At 41.4% G+C, this 21,582-nt stretch overlaps 1 protein-coding gene across 1 annotated transcript in view; it reads left to right on the top strand.

The window, feature by feature from the left end:
- LOC139415669 (syntaxin binding protein 5a (tomosyn)) overlaps positions 1–8,411 on the top strand; it is a 156,623-nt gene extending 148,212 nt beyond the window's left edge. The window contains exons 22-27 of the mRNA XM_071163787.1: positions 743–1,025; positions 6,337–6,709; positions 6,918–7,083; positions 7,185–7,296; positions 7,577–7,797; positions 7,969–8,411. Of these exons, the coding sequence (XP_071019888.1) occupies positions 743–1,025; positions 6,337–6,709; positions 6,918–7,083; positions 7,185–7,296; positions 7,577–7,797; positions 7,969–8,010 (1,197 nt within the window). The 3' untranslated portion in view covers positions 8,011–8,411. The remainder of the gene's footprint in view (positions 1–742; positions 1,026–6,336; positions 6,710–6,917; positions 7,084–7,184; positions 7,297–7,576; positions 7,798–7,968) is intronic.
- Positions 8,412–21,582: the final 13,171 nt, after the last annotated feature.

Consider the following 21,582-nt stretch of genomic DNA (forward strand, 5'->3'; position numbering starts at 1 on the left):
GTTCTAAGGCAACAAAATAGGAAAATTGCCATGGGGGTGAATACTTTCACAAGCCACTGTAACACACTAAGTGTTTATACATTGTTTATGAAGTTTAGTTAATTCATCATCCCATTAATTCTTATTAACTTAATCATTATCAACTCACAAATTGCTATTAAGACTAAAAAGACTCTATTGGCGTATTAAATTGAAACCTCGTTTAAGGTTGTGATGATGGGTGTGTTGTTTTTATTGATACATAAAATCAGTCAAGTACAAGGCTGTAAAGTTTTAGTGACATCTCCCCATGGATCTCTCTCCTACATGCCACATGTTCTTTATGTGCTGACTCTTCATTTTATGAGTTCCATCTGCCCCAGAGATAAAAGTTGTTTTATATTCACTGTGACCCATCTGGACCTCAAACTTTTTGTTTACCACGTAAGGAAAAAGGTTTTCCCCGCAGTTTTTTTGTGTACTTTTAAAAAGATACAGTACATCTGCTCATCCACAGCTATTTTACTACATTTCATAAGGTGTTGTAGACCTGTTTAATACGTCTGCTCACTGTTTGCTTCTCCCGACTCTAAATGCTCTTTTAGCTCAGTGATACAATAATGTTTTAACCCCAATGTTTGTCATATGCCAACTGCAGTCTAACAACCGTACAGCAGTATTCAGGTACTGTATGTTTGTGTGTTGTGTGTATTCTCTCTCTGTGTGTGCGGGTGCTTTACCTTTCTGTGCCCTCTCCTCTACTGTCCTCCTGTCTGTATGTCCTCCGCGGGGCGCCAACCCACTAGACCACCGGGACAACTCCTTCAGCCGTTCACGCTCCTCCTCCGTCACCTCCATTGACAAGGAGGCACGCGAGGCCATCACCTCCTTCCACTTCTGTGAGACATTCGCTCGGAAGGGGGACAGCACCATCACACCCTGCCTGTACGTGGGCACTTCCCTGGGCACAGTGCTGGCTGTGGCCCTCAACTTGCCTCCTGCTGGGGAACAGAGGCTACTGCAGCCTGTCATCGTCTTGCCTAGCGGTGGGTGTCTGGGTTATGTGTAAATGGATGAGTGTGTTTGTGATTGTGCGAGTATGCAAATGAATACATAAGGCATGCTAACAACTCTTTGCTATATGTTATCATGTTTCTGTACACACATTACATCTGGCTCTACACATAATCTACAGTACCAGTCAAAAGTTTGGACACACCTACTCATTCTAGGGTTTTTCTTTATGTTTTACTATTTTTTTCTACATTGTGGAATAATAGAAGATATCAAATCAAAGTTTATTTGTCACACGCGCCGAATACAACAAGTGTAGACCTTACCGTGAAATGCTTACTTACAACTCGTTAATCAAAAGTACCGTTCAAGAAAAGTTAAGAAAATATTTACCAAAAAAACTAAAGTAAAATATAATAAAAAGTAACACAATAACATAACAATAACGAGGCTATATACAGCGGATACCTGTACCGAGTCAGTGTGTGGGGGTACAGGTTAGAGGTAATTTGCACATGTAGGTAGGGGTGAAGTGACTATGCATAGACAATAAACAGCGAGTACCAGCAGTGTACAAATGGAGGGGGTGGGGGTGGGGTGGCCATTTGATTAATTGTTCAGCAGTCTTATGGCTTGGGGTTAGAAGCTGTTAAAGAGGCTTTTTTGTCCTAGGCGCTCCAGTACCGCTTGCCGTGAGGTAGCAGAGAAAACAGTCTATGACTTGGGTGACTGGATTCTGACAATTTTCTGGGATTTCCTCTGACACCACCTATTATATAGGTCTTGGATTGCAGGAAGCTTGGCCCCAGTGATGTAGTGGGCCGAACGAACTACCCTCTGTAGCGCCTTACGGTCAGATGCCGAGCAGTTGCCATACGAGGCGGTGATGCAACCGGTCAGGATGCTCTCTGTTGCAGCTGTAGAACTTTATGAGGATCTGGGGACCTATGCAGAATCTTTTCAGTCTACTGAGGGGGAAAAGGTTTTGTTGTACCATCTTCACGACTGTCTTGGTGTGTTTGGACAATGATAGATCGTTGGTGATATGGACACCAAGAAACTTTCTAACTCTCGCCCTGCTCCACTACAGTCCCATTGATGTTAATGGGGGCCTGTTCGGCCCGCCTTTTCTTGCAGTTCACTATCAGCTCCTTTGTCTTGCTCACAATGAGGGAGAGGTTGTTGTCCTGGCACCACACTGACCGTTCTCTGACCTCCTCCCTATCGGCCTCATCGTTGTTGGTGATCAGGCCTTCTACTTTTGTGTCGTCAGCAAATTTAGTGATGGTGTTGGAGTCATGTTTGGCCATGCAGTCGTGGGTGAACAGGGAATACAGGAGAGGACTAAGTACACACTACTGAGGGGCCCCAGTGTTAAGGATCAGCATTGCAGACAAGTTGTTGCCTACTCTTACCACCTGGGGGCGGCCCGTCAGGAAGTCCAGGGTCCAGTTGCAGAGGGAGATGTTTAGTCCCAGGGTCCTTAGCTTAGTGATGAGCTTCGTGGGCACTATGGTTTTGAACGCTGAGCTGTAGTCAATGAACAGCATTCTCACATAGGTGTTCCTTTTGTCCAGGTGGGAAAAGACAGTGTGGAGTGCGATCTGTTGGGGCGGTTTGAGCAGTGGAGTGGGTCTAGGGTAGCTGGGAGGATGCTGTTGATGTGAGCCATGACCAGCTTTTCAAAGCACTTCATTTAGGCAGGTTACCATCGCTTCCTTGGCCACAGGGACTATGGTGGTCTGCTTGAAAAATATTACAGACTCAGTCAGGAAGAGGTTGAAAATGTCAGTGAAGACACTTGCCAGTTGGTCCGTGCATGCTTTGAGTATACGTCCTAGTAATCCATCTGGCCCCGCGGCTTTGTGACCTGTTTAAAGGTCTTGCTCACATCGGCATTATCACACAGTCATCCAGAACAGCTGGTGCTCTCGTACATGCTTCAGTCAATGTTGCTTGCCTCGAAGCGAGCATAAAAGGCATTTAACTCACCTGGTAGGCTCGTGTCACTGGGCAGCTCGCGTCTGGGTTTCCCTTTGTAGTCCGTAATAGTTTTCAAGCCCTGCCACATCCGACGAGCATCAGAGCCGTTGTAGTAGGATTCAATCTTAATCCTGTATTGACGCCTTGCTTGTTTGATGGTTCGTCTGAGGGCATAGCGGGATTTCTAATAGGTGCCCGGATTAGTGTCCCGCTCCGTAAAAGCGGCTAGCCTTTAGCTCAATGCGGATGTTGCCTGTAATCCATGGCTTCTGGTTGGGATATGCAGTTACTGTGGGGACGACATCATCGATTAACTTATTGATGAAGCCGATGACAGAGGTGGTGTACTCCTCAATGTCATTGGATGAATCCCGGAACATATTCCACTCTCTACTAGCAAAACAGTCCTGTTGCGTAGCATCCGCACCATCTGACCACTTCCGTATTGAGTGAGTCACTGGTACTTCCTGTTTTAGTTTTTGCTTGTAAGCAGGAATCAGGAGGATGGAATTGTGGTCGGATTTACCAAATGGTGGGCGAGGGAGAGCTATGCATCTCTATGTGTGGATTAAAGGTAGTCTAGACTTGTGTTTCCTCTGGTTGCACATGTGACATGCTGGTAAAAAGTTGGTAAAACTGTTTTAGGTTTGCCTGTATTAACGTTCCCGGCCACTAGGAGAACCGCTTCTGGGTGAGTATTTTCTTGTTTATGGCCTTATCGAGTTGTTTGAGAGTGCCAGTCTTAGTTGTGTCTTAGTGCCAGCATCGGTCTGTGGTGGTAAATGGAAAGCTATGAATAATATAGATGAGAACTCTCTTGGTAGATAGTGTGGTCTACAGCTTATCATAAGATACTCTACTTCAGGTGAGCAATACCTCAAGATGTCTTTAATACTAGACATCATGCACCAGCTGTTATTGACAAATAGACAGACACCCCCGCTCCTCATCTTACCAGATGTAGCTTTTCTGTTCTGCCGGTGCATTGAAAATCTCTCCAGCTCTTTATTGTCTATGTCGTCGTTCAACCACGACTCGGTGAAACATAGGATATTACAATTCTTAATGTCCCATTGGTAGGATAATCATAATCGTAGATCATCCATTTTATTTTCCAATGATTGCATGTTAGCAAGTAGAATTGATGGCAATGGGCATTTACTCGCTCTCCAAGGATTCTCAAAAGGCAACCTGATCTCCGTCCTCTTTTCCTCCGTCTTTTCTTTACGCAAATTATGTGGATCTGGGCCTGTTCCCGGGAGAGCAGTATCTCTTTCTCATCAGACTCATTAAAGGAAATAGCTTCTTCCAGTCCGTGGTGAATAATCCCAGTTCTGATGTCCAGAAGTTATTTTCGGTCATAAGAGACGGTAGCAGCAACATTATGTCCAAATACGTTTAAAAATAAGTTAAAAACTAACAAAATAGCACAGTTGGTTAGGAGCAAAAAAATGAACTAAATAACAAAAATTGTTTACGGGCATATAAAACGTCAGCCATCCTCTTCGGCGCCAAAGACATTAAAACTATGAAATAACACATGTGGAATCAAGTAGTAACCAGAAATGTGTTAAACAAATCAAAATTTATTTGAGATTTGAGATTCTTCAAAGTAGCCACCCTTTGCCCTGATGACAGCTTTACATAATCTTGGTATTCTCTCAACCAGCTTCATCTGGAATGCTTTTCCAACAGTCTTGAAGGAGTTCCCACATATGCTGAGCACTTGTTGGCTGCTTTTCCTTCACTCATCCCAAACAATCTCAATTGGGTTGAGATTGGGTGATTGTGGAGGCCAGGTCATCTGATGCAGCACTCCATCAGTCTCCTTCTTGGTCAAATAGCCCTTTCACAGCCTGGAGGTGTGTTGGATCATTGTCCTGTTGAAAAACAAATGATAGTCCCACTCAGCACAAACCAGTTGGGATGGTGTATTGCTGCAAAATGCTCTGGTAGCCATGCTGGTTAAGTGTGCCTTGAATTCTAAATAAATCACTGACAGTGTCACCAGAAAAGCAGCCCCACACCATCACACCTCCTCCTCCATGCTTCAAGGTGGAAATCACACATGCGGAGATCATCCGTTCACCTACTCTGCATCTCACAAAGATACAGCTGTTGGAACCAAAAATCATAGCTGGTTCAACGCCCACCCCCCATATAGATTGGGGGCACCATAAGCCACTTTGGGCTCATCCTGTCTTTATCTGCACCAGGCGTTATCTTAACCCCCGACCCTGGCCTAATTTCCCAGATGCCAGGATGTCTAAGAACCATTGAGGTCTTTGTTCTACTCCTCTCTATTCCAGTTACATCCACCAGCCTGTCACTGGAATGCCAGCTGTAGGTTTTATCACCAAGTTAATCAATTGTCAGCTCAAGATTTCTCTAGTAAAACCATATGCCCAGATTAGCTGCAGGGTGCTAGAGTGGAGACCATAAAACACAGCATTAGCAGGACAGAAATATCTTACTGTTAAGTAAATCATTTTAAATAACCAACAAATAAGGTAAATTTGTAATTTTTCTATTTTCTGTCTGTTTCTTGGTCCAATAAAGTATATTCTTCTTATTGGTGTCCATTAGTAGTGGTTTCTTTGCAGCAATTTGACCATGAAGGCAGTCTCATCTGAACAGTTCTGATGTGTCTGTAACTTGAACTCTATTTATTTATTTGGTCTGCAATTCTTGAGGCTGGTAACTCTAATGAACTTATCCTCTGCAGCAGAAGTAACTCTGTGTCTTCCTTTCCTGTGGCGGTCCTTATGAGAGCCAGTTTCATCATTGCGCTTGATGGTTTTTGCGACTGTACTTTAAGAAACTTTCAAAGTTCTTGAAATGTTCCGTATTGTCTGACCTTCTTGTCTTAAATATTGATGGACTGCCATTTCTCTTTGCTTATTTGAGCTGTTCTTGCCATGATATGGACTTGGTCTTTACCCAAATAGAGCTATCTTCTGTATACCACCGCTACCTTGTCACAACACAACTGATTGACTCAAACACATTAAGTAGGAAATAAATTCCACAAATTAACTTTTAAAAAGGCACACCTGTTAATTGAAATGCATTCCAGGTGACTACCTCATGAAGCTGGGTGAGAGAATGTCAAGCGTGTGCAAAGCTGTCATCAAGGCAAAGAATCTGAAATATAAAATATACTTTGATTTGTTTAACACTTCTCCTACATGGTTCCATATGTGTTATTTCATAGTTTTGATGTCTTCACTATTATTCTACAATGTAGAAAATAGTAAAAAATATAGAAAAAAACGTTTAATGAGTAGGTGTGTCCAAGCATTCGATAACACGTAGATATAATTTAAACACGCTAACATCTCCATTCCCCTATCTGTCCAGGTACCCTGGGGCGTCTGAAGGGCAGTATCCTGAGGATGGCCTTCCTGGACAACACGGGCACCTTCCTTCCCCCTGCCTTCGAGCTGTGGTACGAGCCCAACGCCGTGGGCGCCGACAGTGAGGAGCGAGACAAAGCCCGTAAACGCCGCCCGGTCTCTGTCTCGCCCTCCACCTCCCAGGAGCTGCAGGAGAGCCAGTATGCGGTGGTGTGCTCTGAGAAACAGGCTAAAGTCATAGCACTGCCCTCCCAGAACTGCATATTCAAACACAGCATCACAGAGACATCGTTCGTCCTGAGGGCTGACGTGGTCCAGATGAACATAGGGAACTGTGTGGCCTGTTTCTGTGCTAACGGACACATCATGACCCTCAGGTGAGTCAGTGGGCCATGCAACCACACACAGGTTAGAAATACATACATTAAAGCTAATTGATTATACCTATTTTACAGTAGCTTATTGAATGCTAAGGTTAGACTGAAGGTTTCTAGATTATAAGTTATTTTTCTGGACACGGCCAGTAGAATGATGTTGTGTTTGAGTAAAAATGTGCTGCAATGTGGTCTCCATCTTTGTCTGAAGTCTGCCGGGGCTGAGACCGTTGCTTGATGTAAACTACCTGCCGCTGACAGACATGCGGATAGCCCGGACCTTCTGCTTCACCAACCTGGGCCAGGCCATGTACCTCACCTCCCCCACTGAGATACAGAGGATCACATACAGCCAGGAGACCTGCGAGAACCTGCAGGTTAGGACCTCACAAATACACCCACACAAGAACTCAGGCATGCACGCTAACACACACACAATCATTATACATGCATTTATGTGTGTATGTGCGTGTTTCAGGAGATGCTAGGAGAACTATTCACACCAGTGGAGACCCCGGAGGCTCCCAACCAAGGATTCTTCAAGGGGCTTTTTGGGGGAGGAGCAACTTCCCTGGACAGAGAGGAGCTATGTGAGTGACACATACACAGAATGTACATACATACTGTACACACAGAAACTCTATTCTTCATCGTAATACATCCAAAGTCCCTAACACAGCAGGCACTAAGATGACATACTCAGTGTAAGTTTGATATCTGTTACAAGTCTCTCCCTTTCTGTGCCTATTGTATCTCCCAATCACCTGCCTCTTCCTCTCTCTTTGTCTTTCTGAATCTCCCTCTCACACGTCCTACCTTCCCCTCTCTCTCTCTTTCCTCTCCACCTCTCTTTCTACCCTTTTCCTCCAGTTGGTGAGATGCAGGCGGGTAAAGCATCCCGTGGCCTTGCCCAGCACATCCCGGGTCCTCAGGGCCTGGAAGGCATGAAGGGGGCAGCCTCGGGCGTGGTGGCGGACCTGGCACGTGCCCGGATAGCGCTGGACGAGAGAGGGCAGAAACTGGGCGAGCTGGATGAGAGGACGGCTGCCATGCTGGCCAGCGCAGACTCATTTGGCAAACACGCCCACGATGTAAGAAAGAGAGACATTACATTGTGAGACAAAACATAAAACTGATCTTAGATCAGCTTCCTCCTATACTCCTAGAAGATGCTGCTTGTATAGTGTCACGTATAGCCCCTAGAGGGAGGCAAATGGCAGTTTTCTGTAACACTAGTTTTTCATTTTCCCCTCTCTCCACAGATGATGCTGAAGTGCAAAGACAAGAAGTGGTACCAGTTCTGATCTGAAAGAGGGGAGCAGAGCCAAAGGGACACTGCTTCATCCGGACTCTACATTCCCCCCTCCTCCATCTCTCTGTCCATACATCCTTCCATCTCTCCTTCCTTCGCTGGACACGTGGGATACTCTTCCCTAGCACAATGTTGTATACTGTATTTACCTCAGTCATAAGGTTTCATATGAGGAACGGACTAGAGAGAAGGACAAACTGGAAAAAAAGGTGTCCTTTTTATTGTTATCTTTTGTTTGTTTTCCCCTCTGTGGCCTGCCAGTTGGTTGGAGCTCTGGGGTTCCCTCATCCTCATTCGCCAAAATGTTCTGTGCGGTCGTCTCTGCTCCAACCAATCCGGGGCCAGTATACTAAAGACAAAAACAGACACAACTGAGAAAAAAATTAACAACGAAGAAAAAACAACTACAAAAAAAATCTCAAAAAGGAAAAAGATGAAGAAAAAATAAAAAAATAAAAAATATATATATATATATATATATATATATATATATATATATATACATAATTATATATACATAAATCTATATAAATGATCAACGCTGTATTCACTTCCGACTGTCAAGTGCAAAACAACAAGAGGAGAACTTCACAGGTGGAGCGAAACTGGTGGTGGGCATAAGAAGCTCTACTCAAAGTCACAGGATGTGTTGTCATAGTGACAGCCGGCTCTATGCAGAGAGTTGCAGGATTAAAAAAGCAAGTCATTCCAATGTACACTGGATCCTTTCTCCTTGATCCAACTAGACTCTCCTCATCATATGGATTCACTGTTTTCATATTGTTCCCAACTGTATTATACATGTATTAATTTCCTTCCTCTTGTGTATCGTTAATTTTAAGCTCAGTCTGTTTTACTTGAAATCTGTTTTTATTTGTTCTTAGTCGTGAACGTTGTGAATTATGATATATTTTGATTTGGTAATGTTGCCAGTATGTTTTGTAGCTTTGTCAAACTCCCATTAATTAATCCTTATAAAAAGGGCTGGATTCAAAAAGAGGGCATGGATATAAAATACATAGATTTATCATGCAGATCAGTACACGTCACCATAAATAATGTGTCATACCAGGTATCACACACATCAGAAATCTAAAAGCAAGATCAGAACTCTAGAAGCAAGACTGTCAGTGTCTCCTCTCCCTGAAGTGTTTAATTTGACATGTAAATGCTACCTTCCCCCCCTGACCTCATCATGCCATTAACATCTACTACAGTTTGGCTTTAATAATGACTCTGTGTGAATTATGTCAGTGTTACAGTAGGCCTATACACTGCTAGTGTATCCACACCTATTGGATTGGTTTTCAGGAGTAATATTGTATGGACATGAACTCCTCGAGTGCACATACACTGGGAGATTACTACAGTATATACACATGGGAAAACCTATTTGTGTGTGTTGATATATGCAGGAATATATATATGTACATTCAGGCAAAGTCATGCATTTTTGAAGACAGAAACTTTTTTTTTTCTTTTTTTCCGTAAAATAACACACTTGTCAGTGTGAGTGGTCTATTAATTCACATTTTATATATTGAAGTGTAAGAGACGCTGCTATATGTGTAGTGTGTCGGAACTGTCCTCTGTTTCTGTCCCCATTTCAGTGGTGAAAACACTCATATGTATCTACTTTAATGTTCTGCCAGGCTTCTCTACCATTCTTTTGTAAATAGGTAAATAGTTTGACAATCTAAGACCAATTGAAAAGTGGTTGACATTGCTCAAGCAAGCGACACAAGGACAGCTGCCATATTTTTTCTAACGCCAAATAATTATTTTAGCTTTCGTTTCATTGTTCTATTACTCAACTCTATTACTCAATTACTCAACTTACTCAACATACCAAGTGTTTCACTAATTGAAATACAATAGGTCTAGGTCTGTCTATACAGGGCCTCTGGGAACTGTGCATTCTGACTCGGTCACTGAGTTAGGTTCCAGTTCTTTCTTCTCAAAGACCTTTTCGACTCATCCTGATAGGAGATGGCTGGTTAGGTTGGAGTAAGATTACAGCAACTCAACCGTGAGGCCACTAGTGAGGGTATCAAGTTCTCAGAATCGAACACAACTATTGTATTCACAATATTGTGCCCTTCATAAAAGTTTTTACTAACTTCTAAACAACATTTGACCAGCACAGTATCTTTCAAGGTAGACGTTGCCACAAGCAGCATCGCAGATATTGAGATGAGCGAGATGCAAGATTTTCCTCTCACACAATCACACAGTATAGGTGCATGTGTGTTGGGTAGCCAGGGTGCCAAAATAGCGAAGAAGTTGAGCAGAAAGTTGTTGCAGAAATTAACCCACCATGCCATTTACTTTTTGCAACTACGTCATATTGTTGAGTCTACCTTTAATGTTCAACTTTGCTGTCTTTTCCTTTCCTATTTTCAGTTGTACATTGTTCTTTAACATTTTTTGCTTTGTTGTATGATCAACAATGTCTTTCTTGTCTGAAATACTTGATTTCCATGACCAAGCTTTCTGTATCCAATCAATTGTGGGAAATCGGCAAGAAAAAAAGAAACAAGTCAGTAACCACGGTAAGTAGAGGATGTCTACATCAGCAGGATGATGCAACCTCTGTGTAATGTGGCTCCATCATAGACCGGCCTCGCATGTTCAGTGTCCGAGTCTGCACACATCATGCTTCAACTCTCCCTCGCTTGTCTTTTAATTGCATTCTCCTTCTACTCCAGTAGCAGTTCCAAGTGGCTCATGTTGGTGATGCTAACTAACAGGTTTGGTCTCCTTCTCTGTCTTCTAGTATGCATTGTTGTGTGGATGTCGGTAGGTAGCCCTACTTCAATCTTCCAAGGTGGAAAGAATACTTCAGGAAAAAAACAACTAGTCTATGATTGAGGTCCTTCCCTTCCCTTCTAGCTCTCTTTTATTTTTCTATTCGATTTTTTTTTATGTGTTTTTTCTTGTCTTTGAGTGAGTTGTTTCTTGCCTATACTCAGTATGCAGTATTCTTCTTACCTGGTATGATTCATACTAATTTACAAGAGGGAGTCTGTCCGCCATAATGCCATTTCTGTCCTGGATTTAACAGTTATCAGTGGGTTGCAGTATTTTCTCATTGTAGACAATTTTCTTGTACAGTTTTATGCAAATTTCACATGGATGTTTATGACTTTCTCTGCTGCCACAAACAATTTAGAAATTATGTAGATAGAAATTACTGTGCAACGGAAAATAAAAGTGGAAAAAATGTATACCTTTGGTGGTGGTTTATTCTCCATGTCCATCATGAACCCTAAGGTAAATGCACTGCCATCTTTTGCAGGGTAGTGCTGCTTCTTTCATACAGTTGTTGCTCAAATAAGTCTATTAACACAGAGGAATTTGTTAGAGTACTCATTTGAGAAGGCCAAAGCCATTGTCTTACAGCATTGATACACCATCTGGGGTATCTAAAAGAACATGGGTGCTGAGGGTGCTGCAGCATCTGAATAACTAAACAAATATTAACCTTCCAAATATCTATAACGGCAACTCCCAGTGTGAGTTTTTTTATGCATGTGATGTCAGAATGCTCTCACTTTTCCAATGTGATTGCTAAGCAACAGGACAGTTAAAACTTCTTATGGCTTGGGGGCGCTATTTTCACGTCCGGATGAAAAGTGTGCCCAAAGTAAACTGCCTGCTACTCAGGCCCAGAAACTTATGCATATAACATATAAGATATTATATGCATATAATTTGGTATATTTGGATAGAAAGCACTCTGAAGTTTCTAAAACTGTTTGAATGAAGTCTGTGAGTATAACAGAACTGATTTGGCAGGCTAAAACCCGAGCACAATCCAACCAAGGAATTGTTTTTTTGAGGTCAATCTGTTTTCCATTGGTTTTCTAAGGCAAGGCTGTTTTAATAGAAATATCCTTGCAGTTCCTATAGCTTCCACTAGATGTCAACAGTCTTTAGAAATTGGTTGATGTTTTTCTTTAGAGAAATGAAGAAGTATCCCTGTTATTTTCCTGTGTCACTCCAGGTGCACTCTCATGATTTGGTGCGCACGATGCGCATGCTTTCTTTGTTTTCGTCCGGTATTGAACGCTGTTTATCCCGGCTTAAATTTGATAGATTATTTACGTAAAAAAATAACTAAAGTTGTATTACCAAAGTTGTTTGAAATGTTTGGACAAAGATTACAGGTAACTTTTGAGATTTTGTAGTCATGTAGCGTGAGTTGGACCCTGTATTTTTCTGGATCAAAAGCGCCAAATAAATTGACATTTTGGATATATAACAATGGAATTAATCGAACAAAGGGACCATTTGTGATGTTTATGGGACATATTGGAGTGCCAACAGAAGAAGCTTGTCAAAGGTAAGGCATGAATTATATCTTTATTTCTGAGTTTTGTGCCGCAGCTGGCAGGTTTAATTATGATTTGTCTGTCTTTGTTTGATGGGGTGCTGTCCTCAGATAATAGCACGGTTTGCAAATCTGACACTGCGGCTGGATTCACAACAAGTGTAGCTTTAATTTGGTGTATCGTATGTGTGATTTCATGAAAATTAAATTTTTATAGTAATTTAATTTGAATTTGGCGCTCTGCCATTTCACTGGATGTTGTCAAATCGATCTCGCTAAAGGGATTTGATCCTTAACCTACGTTGCCCTTAAACCAAGACACGCTGCCTGCTAATTATCTATAGGCTATGTTTCAATCAGTCAATTTCAAATGATTTTCTATCAAGTTTTATTTTCTAATAACAATTTGAATTGAGGTATCATTAATTCGCATAGATGTAGCCCATTTCACTGCTGTGGATAGTTTATGTTTGGGGGCTTTACTGAGCTGCACAAACTTCTCTCTTCGAGGAGAGCCCAAGCACTTCCACAGTGTTTCCACAGATCAGGTAAGCAGACATTTGCGCAGTCTAGCACAAACTCTTCCCCCTGGCACATTTTCTGGATGGTTCGCATTGCCTTCATTCTTGTTTTCCTTACAAATAATACCTTTGGACGTGTGCGTTCCTATCCAAGTAAGTGTCTTATTTTCTGTATATCGTGTTGTTGTTTCTACTGTAGCATACAGTATATAAAATGCACACGGAAAGTATTCAGAACCCTTCCTTTTTTCCACATTTCGTTACATACAGCCTTATTTCAATCTACACACAATACCCCATAAAGACAAAGTGAAAATAGTTTTTTACATTTTTTTGAAAATGTATTAAAAATAAAAACTGAAATATCTTATTTACATAAGTATTCAGACTCTTTGCTATGATACTCAAAATTGAGCTCAGGTGCATCCTGTTTCCACAACTGTTTCCACAACAACTCTGGTAAATTCAATTGATTGGACATTATTTGACAGTGCATGTCAGAGCAAAAATCAAGCCATGACGTCGAAGGGAAGGGTAAAAACATTTCTGCAGCATTGAAGCTCCCCAAGAACACAGTGGCCTCCATCATTCTTAAATGGAAGATGTTTGGAACCACCAATACTCCTGCTAGAGCTGGCTGCCCAGCCAAACTGAGCAAGTGGGGGAGAAGGGCTTTGGTTAGGAAAGTGACCAAAAACCCCCAAGTCATTCTGACCGAGCTCCAGAGTTCCTCTATGGAGATGGGAGAACCTTCCAGAAGGACAACCATCTCCACAGCACTCCACCAATCAGTCCTTTACGGTAGAAATTGGAAAAGAGACACCTAAAGGACTCTCAGATCATGACAAACATAATTATCTGATCTGCTCAAACCATGATTGAAATCTTTGGCCTGAATGCCAAGCATCACATCTGGAGGAAACCTGTCACCATCCCTACAGTGATGCATGGGGGTGGCAGCATCATGGTGTGGGGATGTTTTTCAGCAGCAGGAACTGGGAGACTGAGGGAAAGGAAAGATGAATGGAGCAAAGTACAGAGAGATCCTTGATAAAAGCCTACTCCAGACCGCTTAGGACCACAGACCAGGGCAAAGGTTTACATTCCAACTGGACAATGACCCTAAGCACACAGCCAAGACAATGCAGGATTGGCTTTGGGACAAATCTCTGAATGTCCTTGAGTGGTCCAGCCAGAGCCCGGACTTGAACGTGCAGCGAAACTCCCCATCCAACCTGACAGAGTTTGAGAGGATCTGAAGAGAAGAATGGGAGAAACTCCCCAAATACAGGCGTGCCAAGCTTGTAGGGTCATTCCCAAGACTCAAGGCTGTAATCGCTGCCAAATGTGCTTCAACAAAGTACTGAATAAAGATTCTGAATTTTTATGTAAATGTGTTATTTCTGTTAGTTTTTCTTTATACATTTGCACAAATTTCTAAAAACTTGTAATTGCTTTGACATTATGGGGTATTGTGTGTAGATTGATGAGGGGAAAAAATGATTTAATCCATGTTAGAATAAGGCTACAACGCAACAAAATGTGGGAAAAGTCAATGGGTCTGAATACTTTCCAAAGGAGTTATATGTACAATATGTATTGAGCATAATGTATTTGCAGTTGTATTGACATGTTTTCAAGTACTGGTAACAAATCATGAATTCCAATTATTGCATAGATTGGAATGAACACCTATAATGTGTGTAAAATACTTTTTTGAAGGTTGACCTGATTATAATGAGCCAATGCTAAGCTATTTGCAGCTATGTGTGGCGCCATGTTCGTTGACATTACAGTGCCTTGCGAAAGTATTCGGCCCCCTTGAACTTTGCGAACTTTTGCCACATTTCAGGCTTCAAACATAAAGATATAAAACTGTATTTTTTTGTGAAGAATCAACAACAAGTGGGATGAAGTGGAACGACATTTATTGGATATTTCAAACTTTTTTAACAAATCAAAAACTGAAAAATTGGGCGTGCAAAATTATTCAGCCCCTTTACTTTCAGTGCAGCAAACTCTCTCCAGAAGTTCAGTGAGGATCTCTGAATGATCCAATGTTGACCTAAATGACTAATGATGATAAATACAATCCACCTGTGTGTAATCAAGTCTCCGTATAAATGCACCTGCACTGTGATAGTCTCAGAGGTCCGTTAAAAGCGCAGAGAGCATCATGAAGAACAAGGAACACACCAGGCAGGTCCGAGATACTGTTGTGAAGAAGTTTAAAGCCGGATTTGGATACAAAAATATTTCCCAAGCTTTAAACATCCCAAGGAGCACTGTGCAAGCGATAATATTGGTAATGGAAGCAGTATCAGACCACTGCAAATCTACCAAGACCTGGCCGTCCCTCTAAACTTTCAGCTCATACAAGGAGAAGACTGATCAGAGATGCAGCCAAGAGGCCCATGATCACTCTGGATGAACTGCAGAGATCTACAGCTGAGGTGGGAGACTCTGTCCATAGGACAACAATCAGTCGTATATTGCACAAATCTGGCCTTTATGGAAGAGTGGCAAGAAGAAAGCCATTTCTTAAAGATATCCATAAAAAGTGTTGTTTAAAGTTTGCCACAAGCCACCTGGGAGACACACCAAACATGTGGAAGAAGGTGCTCTGGTCAGATGAAACCAAAATGGAACTTTTTGGCAACAATGCAAAACGTTATGTTTGGCGTAAAAGCAACACAGCCCATCACCCTGAACACACCATCCCCACTGTCAAACATGGTGGTGGCAGCATCATGGTTTGGGCCTGCTTTTCTTCAGCAGGGACAGGGAAGATGGTTAAAATTGATGGGAAGATGGATGGAGCCAAATACAGGACCATTCTGGAAGAAAACCTGATGCAGTCTGCAAAAGACCTGAGACTGGGATGGAGATTTGTCTTCCAACAAGACAATGATCCAAAACATAAAGCAAAATCTACAATGGAATGGTTCAAAAATAAACATATCCAGGTGTTAGAATGGCCAAGTCAAAGTCCAGACCTGAATCCAATCGAGAATCTGTGGAAAGAACTGAAAACTGCTGTTCACAAATACTCTCCATTCAACCTCACTGAGCTTGAGCTGTTTTGCAAGGAGGAATGGGAAAAAAATTCAGTCTCTCGATGTGCAAAACTGATAGAGACATACCCCAAGCGACTAACAGCTGTAATCGCAGCAAAAGGTGGCGCTACAAAGTATTAACTTAAGGGGGCTGAATAATTTTGCACGCCCAATTTTTCAGTTTTTGATTTGTTAAAAAAGTTTGAAATATCCAATAAATGTCGTTCCACTTCATGATTGTGTCCCACTTGTTGTTGATTCTTCACAAAAAAAATACAGTTTTATATCTTTATGTTTGAAGCCTGAAATGTGGCAAAAGGTCGCAAAGTTCAAGGGGGCCGAATACTTTCGCAAGGCACTGTATACAGTGCATTCTGTCAATGTCTGTCAGACCAAAGATGTTATAACAAAATTATGTGAAGTAATGGTTCACTCATCTTTCGAGTAAACTTCCGGAAATTGATGAAGGGAAGTGAATGATAGTTGACAACACACTCCCTTCAAAATGCAAACTATTGCTTGATGCAAAAAAAATAACATGGTGCTGAGCACAAACTATCCATTGCCAATTATTTTGATCAATGGTGAGCTCACCCATGATGTGATAAATTGTAAATAATGATTGCTATATGCTTATTCATATTGTAGTTTCTGTCAGCCGAGATTTAGCTAAATATGACCGCTTGTGTTATGCCAATCTTTCCTCAGTTAGCGCTAGGACTAATGTAGCCTACATTTCCAGTTTGTATGATGTGTTATGCTGTTGCAACTTCTGTGCATGTCTGAACAGTGCATCCCCAAAAAACTTGTCACATTCAGGACATAACTTTGTAAGGACTGTGTTTGTGCAAAATGTTTCTGAGAAAAAACATTGTTGCCAGCTCAAACGCTGACTGTTGCGTCAATAGAAACTGGACGTTCTAAAAAAGCATTCTAATCACACCGGTTTGAGCGTACGCTGCAGGGACCGCTGTAGAACGATCACACCCGTTTATTGGTACGTGTGAAAGGGTTAAAAATATATATATATATATACAGGCGCAGTGCTCTAAGGAGTACTAGCTGTGCCACTAGAGATTCTGGATTAGAGTCCAGGCTCTGTCGCACCCGGCCGCAATCGCGAGACCCATGGGATGGCGCAAAATTGGCCCAGTGTCTTCCGGGTTAGGGGAGGGTTTGGCCTGCAGGGATGTCCTTGCGACTCCTGTGCCGGGCGCAGTGCACGCTGACACGGTCAGTGTGGCTTGGTTGGGTTATGTTTCGGAGGATGCATGGCTCTCGACCTTCACCTCTCCTGAGTCCGTACGGGAGTTGCAGCGATGAGACAAGACTGTAACTACCAATTGGACACTACGACATTGGGGAGAAAACAGGGTAAAAAATATTAATAAAAAAAAAAAAACTATAAAATTCATGAATACAAATCTGGTACTTATTTTTCACAAAAGTCGTGCCCAGTGCCTTTACTAGTTCTGTGTAAGAAGGCCTATATAGCAATCTGTAGCGCGGGCAAAAACATATTTTTTTTACAAAAATAGTGCACTGGGCCTTGACTAGTCCTGGACCGATATGTATAAATATTTAAATAACGTCATAATTCCCTCAATCAAAGTTTGTCCCGACAGATGTAGCCTATTGAATAGCCTATCATGGTTCTCCAACCCCATCCTCCAATTACACTGTTTGCCTATGCCCACACATACTGTCTCAAGAAAATGTTATACTTTAATACCCTCAAACTCCAAGTGTGATAAACTTAATGAAAAATTACACCGAAGAGGATGGCTGACGTTTTACAAGCTCCTAAATAAATGTGCAATTTTGTTAGATTGTAACTTATTTTCTCATTTATTTTGTACATAATGTTGCTGCTACCATCTCTCATGACCGAAAATAACTTCTGGACATCAGAACAGCGATTGTTCACCATGAACTGGAAGAAGCTTTTTCCTTTAACGAGTCCGATGAGAAGGATATAATGCTTTCCCGGGAACAGGCCCAAATCCCCGTCATTGGTGTGAAGAAAAGACGGAGGAAAGGGGGGCAGGTCGGGCTGCCTTCTTAGAATCAGTAGGCGAACAAGTGATCTCCCACTGCCATGCGTTTAATTGGCTAACATGCAATCATTGGAAAATAAATGGATGACCTATGATTACGATTATCCTACCAATGGGACATTAACTTCTTGACGCTACCCATCCCTTAAGCGGGATAATTGTCATCAGCAACCGCTGAATAGCATAGTGCCACAGTCAAATAATATTACAAAAAAATATTCATGAAATCACAAGTGCAATATTGCAAAACACAGCTTAGCCTTTTGTTAATCCACCTGTCGTCTCAGATTTTGAAATTATGCTTTACAGCGAAAGCAATCCAAGCGTTTGTGTAAGTTTATCGATAGCATAGCAAAACATTATGTACACTAAGCATTAAGTAGCTAGGTCACAAAAATCAGAAAAGATATCAAATTAATCGTTTACCTTTGATCTTCGGATGTTTTCACTCACCAAACTCCCAGTTACACAACAAATGTTCCTTTTGTTCCATAAAGATTATTTTTATATCCAAATACCTCCGTTTGTTCAGAAAATCCACAGGAAAGAGCGGTCACGACAATGCAGACACAGAAGAAAATTCCAAATAATATCCATAATGTCCACAGAAACATGTCAAACTTTTTTATAATTAATCCTCAGGTTGTTTTTAAAATATATATTCGATAATATATCAACTGTGAGTGTAGGTTTTTCAATAGGACCGGGAGAAACAATGGCCGCTTTACTCTGTTACGCAAAACTCACTCTGAGAGCCCCCACCTATCCACTTACGCAATGTGATCTTTCTCGCTTATTTTTCAAATAAAAGCCTGAAACTATGTCTAAAAAGGGTTGACACCTTACGGAAGCCATAGAAAAAAGGAATCTGGTTGATATCCCTTGAAATGGAGGATAGGCATGCATAGGAAAAGAGAGGATTCAAAATAAGAGGCACTTCCTGATTGGATTTTCCTCAGGTTTTCGCCCGCAATATCAGTTCTGTTATACTCACAGACAATATTTTGACAGTTTTGGAAACTTTAGAGTGTTTTCTATCCTAATCTGACAATTATGGGTACGTCAAATGGGTACGTTTTTTTTAGCCAAAAACGAAAATACTGCCCCCTACATGCAAAAGGTTAAAAACTGTAATATCTTATGTTTCACCGAGTCGAAGCTGAACGACGAAACAGATAATATAGAGCTGGCGGGATTTTCCATGCACCGGCAGCACAGAGATGAAGCTACAGTGCCTTGCAAACTATATCATCTCCCTTAGCGTTTTTCATATTTTGTTTCATTAAAACAAGTAATTTAAATAGATTTGTGAAATGAAGTGAAATGAAATAAATAAATGTTTTTAAATTATATATTTTTTTAAATGAAAAGTGGTGCATGCATATGTATTCACCCCCTTTGCTATCAAGCCCCTAAATAAGATCTGGTGCAACCAATTACCTTCAGAAGTCACAGTTAGTTAGATTGCACACAGGTGGACTTTATTTAAGTGTCACATGATCTCAGTATTTATACACCTGTTCTGAAAGGCCCCATAGTCTGCAACACCACTAAGCAAGGTGCACCACCAAGCAAGCGGCACCATGAAGACCAAGGAGCTCTCTAAACAGGTCAGGGGCAAAGTTGTGGAGAAGTAAAGATCAGGGTTGGGTTATAAAAAATATCCAAAACTTTGAACATCCAAAGGAGCACCATTAAATCCATTTTAAAACAATGGAAAGAATATGGCACCACAACTAACCTGACAAGAAAAGGCATTTATCAAAGAGGCAACAAAGAGACCAAAGACAATCCTGAAGGAGGTGCAAAGCTCCACAGCGGAGATTGGAGTATCTGTCTATCGGACAACTTTAAGCCGTACACTCCACAGAGCTGGGCTTTACAGAAGAGTGGCCAGAAAAAAGCCATTGATTAAAGAAGAAAATAAGCAAACACGTTTGGTGTTTGCCAAAAGGCTTATGGGAGACTCCACAAACATATGTCTGGCACAAATCCAACACCTCCCATCACCCAGAGAATACCATCCCCACAGTGAAGCATGGTGGTGGCAGCATCATGATGTGGGAATGTTTTTCTTTGGCACAAACTGGGACACTGGTCAGAATTGAAGGAACGATGGGTGGCACTAAATACAGGGTAATTCTTGAAAGAACCGGTTTCATACTTCCAGAGATTTGAGACTGGAACGGAGGTTCACCTTCCAGCAGGACAATGACCCTAAGCATACTGCTAAAGCAACACTCAAGTGGTTTAAGGCAAAACATTTAAATGTCTTGGAATGGCCTTATCAAACCCAGACCTCAATCTAATTGAGAATCTGTGGTATGATTTAAAGATTGCAAATACACCAGTGGAACCCATCCCACTTGAAAGAGCTGGAGAAGTTGTGCCTTGAAGAATGGGCAAAAATCCCAGTGGTTAGATGTGCCAAGCTTATAGAGACATACCCCAAGAGACTTGCCGCAGGTGGGTGAATAGTTATGCATCCTCAAGTTTTCTGTTTTTTGTCTTATTTCTTGTTTGCTTCACAATAAAACATATTTTGCATCTTCAAAGCGGTAGGCATGTTGTGTATATGAAATTATACAAACCCCCAAAAATCCATTTGAATTCCAATCAACGAAATAGGAAAAATTGAAAGGGGGCAAATACTTTCACAGCCACTGTATGTCTAGTAAGATGAGGGGTGGAGGTGTGTGTCAATTTGTCAATAACAGCTGTTGCGCGATGTTTCACCTGTTTGGGGTAGGGGGCAGCATTTCCACTTTTGGATAAATAGCGTGCCCAAACTGAACTGCCTCCTACTCTGTCCCAGATCCTAATATATGCATATTATGATTAGTATTGGATAGAAAACACTCCGAAGTAAAACTGTTTGAATCATGTCTGTGAGTATAACAGAACTTATTTAGCAGGCAAAACCCCGAGGACAAACCATTCAGATTTTTTTTTTAAGTCACTGTCTTTTCAAAATGTTTTCATGGGGAATCCAGAATTCTAATCAACTTTCATACAATTCTTACCGCTTCCACTGGATGTCACCAGTTTGTACAAATTGGTTGAAGTTTTTCCTTTGTGTAATGAAGAAGTACCGTAGCTCAGAACGAACGTCACTTCATGTGTACCTTTTGATAGAGGCGCGTAACCAGAAAAGTAGTGTCAGTTTGTTTTGCTCCTGTATTAAACACAGATCATCCCGTCTTCAATTTGATCGATTATATAGGTTTAGAAATACCTAAAGTTGTATTGCAAAAGCAGTTTGAAATGGATTGGCAAAGTTTACAGGTAACTTTTGAGATATTCTGTTAGAAGCTGTGTTTTTCTGGATCAAACGCGCCAAATAAATTGACATTTTGGATATTTTTATACGGAATTAAACGAACAAAAGGACCATTTGTGATGTTTATGGGACATATAGGAGTGCCAACAAAAGAAGCTTGTCAAAGCTAAGGCATGATTTATATTTTATTTCTACGTTTTGTGTCGAGCCTGCAGAGTTGAAACTTGCTACTCTCTCATTGTATACTGTTGTGCTATCATCAGATAATAGCATCTTATGCTTTTGCCGAAAAGCCTTTTTGAAATCTGACATGTTGG

The sequence above is a fragment of the Oncorhynchus clarkii genome, chromosome 8 (assembly GCF_045791955.1).
Source record: "Oncorhynchus clarkii lewisi isolate Uvic-CL-2024 chromosome 8, UVic_Ocla_1.0, whole genome shotgun sequence".
Lineage (NCBI taxonomy): Eukaryota > Metazoa > Chordata > Actinopteri > Salmoniformes > Salmonidae > Oncorhynchus > Oncorhynchus clarkii.